This window comes from Gossypium raimondii, chromosome 2 (assembly GCF_025698545.1).
Source record: "Gossypium raimondii isolate GPD5lz chromosome 2, ASM2569854v1, whole genome shotgun sequence".
Lineage (NCBI taxonomy): Eukaryota > Viridiplantae > Streptophyta > Magnoliopsida > Malvales > Malvaceae > Gossypium > Gossypium raimondii.
Window position 1 is genome coordinate 21,828,155 of NC_068566.1, and position 14,750 is coordinate 21,842,904.

Here is a 14,750-nt window from a genome sequence, read left to right on the forward strand (position 1 = left end):
CACTTTCACGCCCAAGAGGATTAAGAATTTGGAAGGTAATATTTATCATTAAATAGCAAATAGTTCTAGTAAGCTCATAATTTATTAGTATTAATTATATATTGTAAAATTGTAGGTAAATATTATCTTTGTCGATCTTGGATATGGCATCCGAAATGGATATATTACCCCATATTGTGGTGTCCGATATCATTTAAAAGAGTTTAGTCTTGAAGGGCCCGAAAATGCAAAAGGAACTCTTTAATCTTCGTCATTCATCATTACGAATCACTTTGTTGAACGTGTTTTTGGGATTTTGGAGAAAGCAGTTTAGTGTATTAGATCTTTGAACCATTTTGGAATTTTCAAACTCAAGTAGATATAGTTTTGGCTTGTTGTATCATTCCTAATCATATAATGGGAGTTGATCCTAGTGATTTACTTAATCAAGGATTATCGAGGCGCCCGAGTCGATTTGATAATACCAACTCTCACGTAGCGAGAAGAAAGAGAAGAAACAAGAGAATGGTCGCTAAGAGAGATGAAATTGCACAAACTATATGGACTGATTATATGGCTAGAAATATTAGGTAGGTTTAGGGCTTAGGGTTGTTGTTTCTATGTTATGTGTTTTAGTATTAAAATTGTTTTTTTTTTGTTAATCTCGGTTGGATAACGATATTGAAATTTTAGTTTGTTGGATTTTGATTTTATGTCTTGAATTTGTTAGATATTGATTATGTTTTAAGCTTGTTGGATATTGAATTTATTATTATGTTTTAAGCTTGTTGGATATTGAAATGATTGAAAATGACAATTATTTAATGTAGAATGGGTAAGGGCAACAAAGAAGGGACCTCCAAGCAATTCAGGTGGACAAAACCGATGGAACATGTTTTCCTTGAAATTCTAGCAGAGGAGGCCTAGAAAGGAAATAAGCCATCTAATACTTTCAAAGCAGTTTCTATTAATTGAGTTGTCGATGCTATTTCTGAAAGATTCCAAGTCCAATGCAATGCGAAGAATGTGGAAAATCCTTTAAGGACTGTAAAAAACCAGTGGCAAATTATATGCAAAATTCGAGGTGAAAGTGGTTTTGGATGGGATGATAACATGAAAATGATCACATGTGATAGAGCGACATATGATGCAGCATTGATGGTAATATATGTATATATATGTTAAGTATATTTCAATTGTTTTTTACTTATTATTCTAATTGTGTATAATATCCAACAGGCACACAAGAAGTATGAACCTTTTTTGAATAAAAGCATTGATCATTATGATGAAATGGCTTTGGTTGTTGGCAAAGATATGGCAACAGGGAGTTTTGCCAGAACATTTGCTGACATAGATTTGGATGATGGTAATGAAGATTCAGTGCCTGTAGACTGCGACAATGAAGAGGCTGAAGAGGTAAAAACAAATGTATCTTCATCTGACACATCCAAACGTAAAAGAAAAAATGTTCAAGAAAGTGTCATTGATGAACAAATTAAATTTGTGGGTGAACAACTTGGCAAAATTGCTAATGCTTTGGAACAATTTACTGCGGATAAGACACCACAACTTTACAAACAAGTGACGTCGATGGAGGAAGAAGGATTTGATGATGACTTCTTGTGTTCTGTGTTTGATTATCTAGTGAGTCATGAATCCGATGCCAAAGCTTTTTTAGTTAAAAGTAAGAAGCATAAAAAAATTTGGCTTCAAAAATTTTCTCAAGGTTGAAGATATTGATACTTTTATGTGGTGTAATATTAGTTATGCACTTGGACAATATTGTTACTATGTGGTGTACTACTAATTATGCATTTGGATAATATTATTAATTTCTAGTATTACTTGTGGTTTCAAGCTAATTTATAATTATTCAATCTTTGTTTTTTTTAACACAATTGCAAATAATTTATTTGATATTGGTTGTTTTAATTAATGACGGTTAATATTGTAGCTTAATAATTGAGTATTATTATATATATAATTTGATTTATTTAATTACAAATAAAATCATTGCAATATATGTAAAAACAATTTAAAATATAAAATTTATTAATATATATTATGTAAAAAAACTTTTCCGGAAAATATTTTCAAGAAATCATCAAACAATGTAAAATATTTTACAGATTCATCCAAACACCGAAAAGTAAATCATTTTCCGGAAAACATTTTCTTGCCAAACAAACAGACTCTTAAGTAACCTTTCACATATTTGAGAAATACAATTATGAATCAATAGGCATAAGGTAGATATGCAAATAAATAGTTCTCTTAAATACAAATCATCACTTGAAAGAATGAATAACAATTAAACCCACAATTGTTTACAATAGAATATAGGAATAATAAGGTGAAATGATTGTATTTTTGTTCTTGATCTTTGTAAGTTTGCTTCTTATCTTCATCAAGTGTCCTTGATCCATATTTATACCTGTTCATTGCTTTTTAGATATTTAGAGTCGCTAGAGGGGGTTTCTAGCCATTGAGAGTATTGGATTTGTGCATTTATTGCAGTATATAGATCTATTTTTTAAGGCATTGAAGGGATGTCTCCATACATTGAGACAGAAATATAACTATTGGAGCAAAATGTCTCTATGTCAACAAGATTGATGTCTCGAGACATAATGACTGTTGAGTATGCCACATGTTTCAGTCAAATTTGAAAGATAATTTCCCAATTAAACTATGTTTATTTATTTCTATCGAACTCTGATTACTCTGATTATTTTATTATTATTTGACCTACGAATTTAACCTATAAATAGGCTCTTTTACAACCTTAGAAAATGCACCCATTAAATATTAAAATTCATAACACTTTTGGAGAATTTTGTTTTTACGTTTTGAGGGTTCCTTGTTTTCGGGTTTCGAGATTTAGTTTTTTATCTCCTCTTTTGTACTCTTCGTTATTTTGCCATTATAATAAAATTATCTTTGTCTATAGTTTTTTATCCTCTTTGGAGAGATTTTTCCACATTAAATTTGTGTTCAATTTCTCAATTTCTTCCGCTATTTTTTACTTGTTTGTTGTTTAATCGGGTCGATCCCCGATAATGACCATGTCTCAAGACTTCTTTGTCTCGAGATATTTTACCTCATGAAGCAAAATATTTAACTTCAAAAAAGCTTTATATCTTAGGATATAGCAAAATGTCTCAAGTCAACAAGACTAATGTCTTGAGGGCTTAGGGTAGGTTTTTGATGGGCAGTGCGTTTACCTGTGATTAGTGTAAAAACAGCGATGGCGGTGAGATTAGATACTGTAGCGATATTGTAACGTGAGATAAAAAGTAATCTAAGCGCACCGCACTGCACCTAATCGCTCATTCAAACTCAGCCTTAGAAGGCTATCTCAGACATTTCACCCATAAAGCGAAACTTAAACTTCAATGCTTTATGAGCATTCAATGTTTTATATCTTAAGATATTGTTAAGAAAATGCAATATTTTGAATTTAAAAAAAATTGAAGTACTTAACTTTTGTAAAATAGCAAGTCATTCAGAAATTTAAATTTTGAGTTTATAACACTTAAAATTTTCTTGTATTTGTAACACTTGAAAACAAATTTGACTAAAATTAAAATTTATTTTATTATAAAATTAAAATTAAAATCATGTTATCTTTAAATTCATAGGATTATTAGCTAATAATGGGTTGGATTGTTGAAAACTAAATATTTTCAATTGTTGACATCACATTACAAAGCTTAATAGTCAAGTCATTGATTGATTGATTGATGGTATTAAATAAAAGCAAAGAAGTAAAACATATCAATATGCATTGACCTTGCACATGGCATTTATTCAATTTGCAAAAATTCCAAAACTCACATAACATGGCTCCATGGAACATGGAACAGCAAAGCATGAAAACCGCATAAACATGGCGATTAGAATTAACTTCAAAATAGTGCTAATACAAGTAATTCAAATCAAATCCTTTAATAATATTAAAAAAAAAAAACCTTCAATAACAAGAAAAACAGAGTTAAAATACCTAAAGGAATTTACTCCATAAACGCAAACCCATAATCAACGACAATACCGTTTTGCCTTCATAATCTATTAATTCATGCAATTAGGAAAGGCAGAACGGTAAGCATAAAAGCTTCGTATGTAAAAGTCGCATTACCACTGTACATGGTATCCTTCTCCTTGAATTTCTCAGTTAGTCCCTACACAAAGAAACGAAGAACCAAACACTGATTAGAAATTGAGCCACCCATCAAGTTAAATGAGGAGATGAGTAGAAAAAGAGAGCTCACTTTAACTGTAAGGCAGCACCTGCATTAAAAAAAGAAAGAAAGATTAGTTATTATGATAGATATAAATTGTTCAAGTTTTTATGATATGACTATATCGATTAAGGTGATAAATAGTGGTCGTACTCGATGAAGTTGTCATATTCAATGGCCTTGTTTTTGCCTCCAGTTTTATCAAACTTTGAGACAAGCAAATCCAAAACAACAGGAGAGACTGAAAATCCGAGACTCAGAAGTGCTTCTCTCAGTTCATTGGCATCTATTTTGCCACTCCTGTCCCTATCGAATCTCTCAAAGATGGCCTGCACCAAACCCATTTTTTTAACTGATTAAACCACAAAGGCAATCGATGAATACTGTTCTTTCATTTAAAAATACTACAGTTCTGATGGAAATTACCCTCCAATTCTGAAGACTATAGAACACTGAAGTGAACTCCTTCGGACCTGTATTCAGAAATTTTATGAAAGACTAGTTAAAATGTTGATAAAAATTACTGATATGCTCATTTATAAAATTTATTGTACTATGCAAGAAAATCAAGAAAACCAATTCAAACTCAAATATTCGGTTCGGATTCGATTATTTTCAATTAACAAGTTAAAAGATCTTAATTCTTCAAACCCAACCGAATTTTATATTTATTTAATTTATAATTCTTTATAATGTAGGGCAGGAGAAAATAAAATTATAATAATACAATATAAATATATTATATTTAAATTACTAAAATAACTACAAATTATTATACGATTATTTTAATTTTTTAAAACGAAATTCATTACGAGTCAATTCAATTTTTAAAAACTAGAATTTTATATTTTAAAATCCAACCGAACCGAGAGGTATCAGTCCTAATCATGCCCACCGCAGAAATCAAACAAACATTGTCAAATTGAAAAAATAATGCATGTGAAGTAAATCAATCACTTATACCCAACGAAATAATATATTAAAAATTACACATATATATATATATATGAGAAGTGTTTTTTGTTTTTTTTGGGGGGTTTCAAAGAGAAGTCAAGTGATTGCTGTTAAAAGACTGCGTGATGATATGAAACATGATTGACAAGTTTTTTTTTTTTTGAAAGGGATGATTGACAAGTTTTTTTTTTTTTGAAAGGGATTATTTTATTTTAATTTGTGTGTCAAAAGTTCATAGATAGTATTTGACTCAGCACTAGTACGAGTCAGTAAGGCGATTCAACAATGTCAATATAAACAGAAGCAAAAAATGAATTAACTAATTAATAAAACCCCGACAACAAGTTACGTCATCTTTTCAGTGTGCGGGAAATGGACAAGGACTGGATATTTTGGAAAATATCTTCCCATCTCACCTGAAATGAACCAAAAGACCCATATACCCATTGGCCAAGTACATGAGAAGGTTGTTTAAGTCATTACGCTACAGTATTACAATGTTCGCTTTTTTTTCAAAATCAATTGACCTAATAATTCAATTGCAACTGGGGACGAAAAGCAGCGAAAGAGTTACGATGAAAGTAGAAGGAAAAGGAAACTGACCGATCTTTCTGGTGTTAGTATTAGTGAAGAGATACATGAGCAAACGAACAGTTCTCAAACTGAAGCTTTGGTTATACGAAGAAAGCGCCCTTTGCAACTCTTTATCATCGATAAACCCACTTCCATCTTGATCAGCCATTTGAAAGCAGGCAACGACGTTAGGATCTGTCCCCGGTGGAAATGCCGACGGCAACAGAGATGCGAACGGGCTCGCATAGCCTCCTGCGGGAGGATAGCTTCCGCTGTGAACTGGAGGAGCACCACCGACGCCATGCGCCTGGTGCTTGTCCTTTGGTGGTTTCTCGCCTAGAGGGGCAGAGTAGGGAGCAGAAGGTGCGCCGTATGGTGCAGCGGCGTATGGAGCACCGTACGGTTGAGGTGGCGGCGGTGCTCCAGCTGTGTATGGAGCGGCTGTGTAAGGCTGAGCTGGTGGGGAACCGTAGCCGTAGCCGGGAGGGTGTTGAGGGTATCCACCGGACATGTTTAGAATTATTTCCGAGCAGAAATGAGCTTTTTAATTTGTTCTGTCTTGAGTTTGTTTGATAATTGATATTTATAAACCTATAGTTTGTAAAAGTAGGTTGAATTTTGTACAATATTGCAGGATTGCCATTCTTTGACTTAATTGATAAGTTTAGACTTTTCGTTTTTATAATTAAAAAGGAAAGAATTATTACCTGTTCCCGCGTATGTATGAACTGCAAGTGGATTACTGGCAAAAGAAAACTGCAAGTGGATGTAACTTTTTTCGTTGAGAATTTTGAAATTTATTTATGCCTTTAGGTCCGTTTTAAAACTATTTAAAAAAATAGGTTAATTTTGTAGAAAAATTTGTTTAGCTAGACAAGTTTTTTATACACGTGTTAAGAAAGTTTATCTAATTAGACATATTTTCCTTTAAGTTGTAAATTTTAATTTTTTAATTTAATTATTTTCTCGATTCTTTTCCATACATATTTATATTTTTTATTTCATGTTGTTTTAAGTTTTTTTTAGCTTCCTTAGTTAGATGATTAAATAATAATTATTTCATCCTTAAGATCCAATTTCAATTCCTTTTCTAAACACATTTGTAATTTTATTTCATATTGTTTCAATTTTTAATTAATAAATATATTGTTTTCAATTTTATATTTTAATTCATCATTTTAATTAATAACTCTTTTATTCATAAAATAAAATAATAAATATGTAATTATATAGTAAAACATATACTTTACATATATCATTATATTAAAATATTTGAAATTAATAACTCCTTTATATATGATATATACACCAACTAATTTTTTGATATATTTTTCTTTATATATGATATTTCTTTGTCAAATATTTATTTTCTCCACGTATATTGTGAGTATGGTGATTTCTAAAGTTATAAAATGAAATAATTATTTCAAATATAATAATTATTTTTATATGTTAAATATTTCAAATATAATTATTTTTCATCTACATTATGAGTATGATATTTCAAGTGTTTTATATGTGAAATATTTCAATTAATTATTTGAAAGATCATTATGTTTATATGTGAAATATTTTAAATACACATACAAAAATATTTACTAATTTACTAAAATAATCATATTTGCAATAATCATTTGATTTTATGAATAAAAGAGTTATTAATTAAAAGATGAACTAAAATAAAAATTGAAAATAATATATTTATTAATTAAAAAACTTAAAATAGTATGAAATAAAAATTACAAATGTATTTAGAAAAGGGAATTGAACATGGGTCTCAAGAATGAAATCATTATTCTTTAACCATTTAACTAAATAAGCTAATATGTTAAAAACATTCATTAAAAAGAAGAAGAAGAAGAAGCAGCTTAAAACAACATGAAATAAAAAATATAAACATTAGTGGGAGAGGAATTGAACTTGGGACTTAAGACAAAACCACTAATATTTAATCATCTGACCAAAGAAATTAATTATATTAAAAAAGTAAAAAATTGCAACTTAAAAGGAAAACGTATTCAACTACGCAAGCTTTCCTGACACATGTATGGAAAGTTTGTCCAGCGAAACGTGCTTTCCCTCAAAATTGACAATTTTCTCTAAATAATTTTAAAATCGACCTAAAGGCCTAAATAAATTTCAAAATCGGCTTATAGGCCTTATTTAACCCTATATTATAGCTCATATAATTTTATTTATTTATTTATTTATTTATTTTAATAAGATGAAATAAGATTATTTGTGATCGAACCTTTTCATGCTTACAATATAATATTCTTTAATTAAAATTTCAAAATCATTGTTCAATTAATCATATTTATCCTTTTCCATCTAATTCTATTAATTGGTGTTACTTTATGATCAAGATATGACGTTGGCAAAATTTTTATTTGTGTTAGAATAAATTTAATCCTAAATTTTTATTTTCAATCAATTTAAATAATTTTATTTAAAATTATAAACAAATATATCGAAAACCAATTTTACCAAAATATAATTTTGTACTCTAACTATCATCATATTCATCAATCTTTAACCAAATCCCTATCCCTTTCTTATTAACGAACCACTTGTGAGATTTTAGGAAAAAACAAAAATCTTCTCGCTCCCTCTCTCTTTATTTTATTTTATTTTTATTTTTATTTTCTATTTCATGATTTAGTTCTTATCACTTTTTATAATTCATTCTCATCCGAGTGCATCTATTTCTCAAGACAAGGAATTATATTTGTATTTTCAATTTTTATTATTTATTTCAAAAGATGATAGTTTATATCCAAGTAAGTATCATTACTACACCAGAATTTTTGAGACATTACATTGACCCGCACTGCTTTCTTGAAATTAAATGAAGGCTAAAGGGGTTTTTCCACCTTCACAAAATTTGAGCTATAAAATGAGCTCAATTCGAAGAGAAGACTTTTAGAGAATTCAATATTTTTCTTTAAAGTTTTTGTATTGTTCTTAGCTGTATTTTTTATTTCTTTGTAATTTCCTTTAAATCCTTTTGTAAACTTTAATTTCTTTAGTAGAAATCTCGTTGCTCTTTAGTTGTTTTAGTACTTTTCACATTTGGATCATAAGGAAGCTAAAACATTGGGAGGAAAAAGCTTTCGAACGTGGATGTGCTACTTCAATTTGAACCCCACCAAACATATAATTGAGTTCCTTATACCTTTCTTGTTAATTTCATGTTACAATTATGTTGAGATTGGTTTATATCAATGTTTGTTTGTTCATGATCTCAATGAGTTGCTATTTTGTTATTTGATTGATGTCGTGCACGTGAATGTTGAGATAGTTGATCATCCATCAATTGGATGTTGAGGGTGCGCCTCACAACTATACAATGAACATTTTTTAGTGGTTCCACCAACTCTTCTTCACCATAAAACTCACATCCATCGTCGACATCATCAATTAATTTGGGCATATTCAAATATGTTTTGTCTGAATCAGAGGTATACTCACCATCTTTTTTGATCAACAAAAGTCTTGTGTTGGCACAATCACGACTATAGTGCCCATGCCCTTTACACTTAAAACATTTAATTTCACGAGCTCTTTGTTGTTTTGGTGAAGAATTAGTAGAAGTGAGTGTAATAGGCCCAATTTGCCCGGCCCGGTAAAAAATAATAAAATAAATAAAACCAACATAAAAAACAAATTTTTAAATATTCTTAACATCAGTCCAGGTTACAAACCAAAGCCCAAACCCGATTACAAAATCCAAAGTCCCAATTAGCCCAAATGCCTATAACCAAAACACTAAGCCTGATTGGCCCAGTTACAGTGGTCCGATACCTAACCCAAGACCTAACTCGGCCCAATCCAACACCAAAGAAAATCAGAAACCCTAGGGCAGCAACGCAGCATCCAGTGCCGCAGCAGTTGCCCCTGCACGTGCATCACCACGCCTCTCAGCCACGCGGGCCTCCGTACGGCCACCTCCGTATAGCCAGGCTGGCCGAATACCTGCAAAAAAACAACACACGGAAGCAGCAGCAAATAGGAAAAGAACAGAATAGGGCAACCTTTTTTTATTTTTTATTCTCATTATTTTTTTCTGTAAATCGGGCTATAAGAGGACCGATTCAAACGCTGTAAAAGATTTACGCACATTTAGAATACAAAGAAAAAATATTAAAAGGTGATTCCGAGTTTCTTTTCTTCATTTTTTTCTCTGCTAGTATTAGTTTTCTTTTTCTTTTCTTTTTGTGTTCAATAGTCATTAGTTAGGAGAGCAAACAATAAATAAAAAATAGAGAACGCACCTGGCACGGGATTCAGGCCCTCTCTGTCGTCATCGGAGAACGGGTTTGAATCGGCAGGCATTCGTTTGCCCCCCCGAACATCGAGCGGCGCAGGAACTGTTAATATCCCCTTTAGGTTTTGGAAGTAAGGAGCTTTTTAGGTTTAAGCCTTTAAATCTCGGTTTTGAAACGTCGCCGGATAGAGCCAATGTAATGGCTTTAAAACCGCAGCGTTCTGAAAGGCCGAACCCGAGCGGTGACCCGATCTAGGGAAGGATCCGCGTGTTAGGGTCAAATGGTCTATTTGTTTGACGGGTCCTTGCGTATTTATGGAGTCGCAATTCGATATTTTTATCTCTTTGTAATTTGTACTTCATATTTTGTTCTGTTTTCATTCAGATCCAAATCAAATGGTACCGTTCTGTGAATTGATTCGAATTACCCTGATGTTTGCGCATAATTGCTGATTTGATCCTTCATTTTTAAAATAAATTTTATTTTAATACTAATTTAGTTTTCTTTCTTAAAATTCAATGTTTTGATACTATATTTATATATTATTTTTTACATTATTTTTTAATTTTATTGGTTTAATATTATTTTTAGGCTTATTATTAGTGTGATTTCTAAGGTGTGACGCTCTATTCTCGTAAAATTATTACCAATATGTTTTAAATTCACTAACGTTTTCAAAATCTTTATATACTTTTATTTTTCAAATTATTATTAATTTTAATTTTATATATTACTCTATATATCTCAACAATACATTTTAGAATATAATTCAACCTTTTGTTTTTACAATGATAGTCTATGATTATTATATGTATGATTTATATGAAATTATTTTAATATATATATTTGTGTGTGTAAAATGTGTCATAACTTGTAGCTTATAAAATTCTATTCTATGTTTTAAAAATTTTATTCTTTTCTATTATTTTAATTGGTCTATTTATGATTAAATTACTTCATATTAATTATTCATTTGGCTATTTGTAAGATGGATTATTAGTTTATTTGATTATCATTGTTAATGCATTATACGTTTGGGTGCTCCAAATTGTAGAATTAATTTGTTATTCATTATTTGCTTTGTATGTTGTTAATCAATCATATTGTTTGTAAGAATTTCATTTCATCAAGATATTGTAATCGCTTTATTTTAAAATTCAAAAAAGGGCTTGGTGTTAAATAATTCTCGAGAGAATTGTGCCCTAACTTACTGGGCTTCAATTCTTCTCGATGAATTTATATCATCAAGTAACTATTTTTAAGACGTACATTTTTAAAATAAAATTCTTTAAATTTCAAAATGTTGGATCCTAACTTACTGGATATGACATTTTGTTATCTCGTTTTTAAAATAAAGGTAATATTTGGTGTTTAGGAATTTTAAGAAAATTGAACCCTAACTTACTGGGTTTTGATTTCTCGATTGATCTAAATAACCAAATATCCTTCTCAAAATGTATGAATTTTTAAAATTTAAAAAGGACGAATCTAACTTCGAAGATTGAATCGTTGCGCTCTAACTCACTTAGTGTGACGATTTATTTCTTTAAAGTGGGTAAGTCTTATTTTCCAATTCGATTATTAAAATTTTCTTTTCAAAGGATCGTATTCTAAAATCTTTTCAAATTCTTGACACTAAGACATTAAACAATTGATTCGATACCAATTTTGGGCGTCAAGAAGGTGCTAACCCTTCCTCGTGCGTAAATGACTCTCGAACTTGTTTTCTCAAATTCGCAGACCAAAATCATTTTAATGGTGAACCGATCACACCTTAATAAAAGATCGGTGGCGACTCCCGTTTTCATTTTAAAAGTCGATCCTTGTTTTTTTCAAATCCAAAAATGGTTTCGACAGCTTGGCAACTTCGCTGGGGACAAAATAGAGAGTCAAGCCGTAAAATTGATTATTTTCTGTCCTATTATCGAAAATTGATTTGAAAAATTACGATCTTTTCTTTACACTTGTTTGCATGATTATTGTAAATTAAGTCGTATATTTTGGCATCATTTTGCATAAGACTGTTTAGTCTTACCCTTCTAAGTGGGAGCGAGAAGCTACTCCTTCGTGAGGTTTTCACCTCCGTGCAGGATAGTGGATCACTTTCGGAATACATCGTACCTATGTCTTCGTGAGATTTTCATCTCCGTGCAGCCATAGGGAAATGTATTCCCCTGAACCAAACTCGGTCTGTATGAGCTTATAATGAGTGAAGATCGGGAAATCTGCTGGTTTGGGTACCTTGACTTTAGAACCAAACCTCATACAATTGACTTAGGAGACCAACCTGGTTAAAGTTATTCCAACCTCTAGTGATTACCCAGATAGGTGCTTGGTTTTCTTATACTTTCTTTGAATTGTTGTGGTGTTATACTGACTTGTTTGTGTTTTGTTGATATGTTGCATGTCATTGCATATTTCAAGGAGTGTCGATTCAAGTTCAGTTACCAAATTAGAAAATTGTCATGGCAAACGATTTTATTGATAAAGTGGAAGATAATGCCATTGTCCGTATATGGTCAGAGAAGGTGCAATTGGAAAAGGGAGACAGTCTAGCTAAGGATTATGTGTCAGAGCTTTAGGACTACACTCATATTAGTGTGACGCAAAATAGCCTTCAGGAGTTAAGTGAGATTTGGGACCGGTGGGATGATGAAACCAAGCAGTTGTTCTACTCTAATTATGGGGATTTGCTATATTTACTTAACATCAAGGTGGATGAACGACTATTTCGCGTTCTCGCTCAATATTGGAATCCTGCTTATAGCTGTTTTACTTTTGGCAAGGTAGATCTGGTGCCTACGGCGGAGGAATATACGGCTTTACTACATTGTCCAGGGCTTCAAGTGGATAAAGCATATTCTAAAGCCGCGTATGTCCCAGCATTTTGGAAGAAATTAATGGGTATTACGGGAATGAGTGAACAATGGATCACAACCAGGATTAAACAGAAGGACGAGTGTAGATGTATCCCATGGAGGAATTTGCAAGACTTGATCCTAGCACATCCTGATGGAAAAAAGAAGGTTGATGTGTTTGTTTTAAGTATCTACGGGTTAGTGATTTTCCCTAGGGCACTGGGGCATGTTGACGAAGCTGTTTCAAATCTTTTTGATCGGTTGGGTAAAGGGGTCACACCTGTTCCTGCGATTTTGGCTGAAACGTTTAGATCTTTGAATGCGTGTAGGTGAGCTAGTGAGGGCAGATTTATAGGCTGTGCGCAACTGTTGATAGCTTGGTTCCATAGTCATTTTTGGAAGGTTGACAAAGTTTCATATCGGGTTTTCTCTGAGCATTACTCCCCGTTAAAGGAGATAGTGGCTACCTCCAGAAGGGACGATATATCAGAAGAAAATTGGATAGCAATTCTGCAAAATCTTCAAGAGGATGATGTGGAATGGAGAGCTCCTTGGTTGATTCCTGATGGAATTCTCTACCGTTGTGGGAGCTTTGACTGGGTTCCGTTGCTTTGGATTTGGGGAGCCGTCGGATATGCACCTTTGCTGGTCCTAGGGCAATACAATTCAAGACAGTTTGTGCCGACAACGTATGGTTTAGCTCAATGTGAGTTCTCGTACCGAGGAGACAATTACAAGAAAAAAGTGAAGAAAATTTCTCAGGCTTGGAATCAGGTTCACAGGATGAAAAGGCTAGCTGTGGGTTCGATGAAAACTCCAAAGTACGGTGAGTGGTGACGTAAAAGGATTAATGATAACATCCCGGAGTTAAACTTGGAGAGTGTTCGACCAATGGAAGAGTATCTACAAGTGATCCCATCAGAGTTGGAGATTATAAAACAAGATTTTGAAAAGAGGAATTTAGAACTTGAAAAGAAAATAGAGCGGTTGGAAGAAGAGAAGATGCAGTTGAGGCTAGACGTCGACGTCCAAAAATTAGAAGCTGAAAAATTAAAGAAGGGGAAGAATAAAGTAGAGGAGGATCTCGATAGCTTAAAGATGGACTACAAGAGGTTACGAGTATCAATGAGAACTGTCGGGCTGGGAAAGACTTTGGAGCAGTGGCGACAGGAGATCCAGGAAGAAAGAAGCAAAGCCGATTGGTGGGAAAGAAAGTCCCGGGAGACTCAAGTTCAGAAAGAGACCTTAGAGCGGCAGGTGTTAGAAACTCAAAACTATCAAGCGGACTTGAAAGCTAGAATAGTGGAACTCGAGAGATCACTTGCTGTGTATAGAAGTCGTAATTCTGTAGTGGAATTAAGGACAAGTCTGTGCAAGATTGAAGAATTTAAAAAGAGGATAGAAGAATTGGAGTACACATTACAAGGTTGTAGACAACAGATCGAATCCTTGGAAGGAAACGAAGAGCGTTGGAGGGAGCAACTTCATCATTCGCAGAATCAAATTCAGAACAGGGATTACATTATGCGTAGAGTTATTGCTCAGGTTCGGGAGGTAGCTGATCATTTGCAAACAATGGCAATTCAGGCTGATGTTTTAAGTGTAAAGTATGAACTAGAATCGGATCGGGGTCAGGAGTTAGCTTCATTGTTGAATGAAGTTAGAGCTCTGAGCATTAGGGCAAAGCGATATCTGTAATCCATTTTATGTAAAGAATTTTGTTTATCAATAAAGTTTTCTAAAAAGAAATTGAATCAGAATTGACGCTCCTTTTTGCATTCATTTCATGCATCTACATTACATGTCACCATATGCATTCAAGATTATTAAAAAGGGGTTTTAATTGGTTAAAATTGTGCTTCAGTTAATCTGGA

General features: G+C 32.3%; 2 protein-coding genes across 2 annotated transcripts; one reads left to right on the forward strand and one right to left on the reverse strand.

Moving 5' to 3' along the window:
* Positions 1-3,750: 3,750 nt before the first annotated feature.
* On the reverse strand, positions 3,751-6,316 carry LOC105788343 (calcium-binding protein CBP). The gene is made up of 5 exons (XM_012615200.2): positions 5,781-6,316; positions 4,650-4,696; positions 4,377-4,552; positions 4,254-4,272; positions 3,751-4,163 (listed from the first exon to the last, which is right to left on the reverse strand). The coding sequence occupies exons 1-5, from the start codon at positions 6,259-6,261 to the stop codon at positions 4,059-4,061; spliced, it is 828 nt and encodes a 275-aa protein (XP_012470654.1). The 5' UTR covers positions 6,262-6,316; the 3' UTR covers positions 3,751-4,058.
* A 6,167-nt stretch (positions 6,317-12,483) lies between these two features.
* LOC105789611 (uncharacterized) lies at positions 12,484-13,713 on the forward strand. The gene is made up of 3 exons (XM_012616983.1): positions 12,484-12,546; positions 12,640-13,205; positions 13,266-13,713. The coding sequence occupies exons 1-3, from the start codon at positions 12,484-12,486 to the stop codon at positions 13,711-13,713; spliced, it is 1,077 nt and encodes a 358-aa protein (XP_012472437.1).
* Positions 13,714-14,750: the final 1,037 nt, after the last annotated feature.

Excerpts from the sequence above, each read along its gene's own strand:
- LOC105788343 (XM_012615200.2), bottom strand. The coding sequence starts at position 6,261 with ATGTCCGGTGGATACCCTCAACACCCTCCCGGCTACGGCTACGGTTCC. Across the intron at positions 4,697-5,780 it reads TACTAACACCAGAAAGATCG|GTCCGAAGGAGTTCACTTCA; the intron begins GTCAGTTTCCTT and ends TTCTGAATACAG. Across the intron at positions 4,553-4,649 it reads ATAGTCTTCAGAATTGGAGG|GCCATCTTTGAGAGATTCGA; the intron begins GTAATTTCCATC and ends GGTTTGGTGCAG.
- LOC105789611 (XM_012616983.1), top strand. The coding sequence starts at position 12,484 with ATGGCAAACGATTTTATTGATAAAGTGGAAGATAATGCCATTGTCCGT. Across the intron at positions 12,547-12,639 it reads TCCGTATATGGTCAGAGAAG|GAGTTAAGTGAGATTTGGGA; the intron begins GTGCAATTGGAA and ends AATAGCCTTCAG. Across the intron at positions 13,206-13,265 it reads AGATCTTTGAATGCGTGTAG|TCATTTTTGGAAGGTTGACA; the intron begins GTGAGCTAGTGA and ends TTGGTTCCATAG.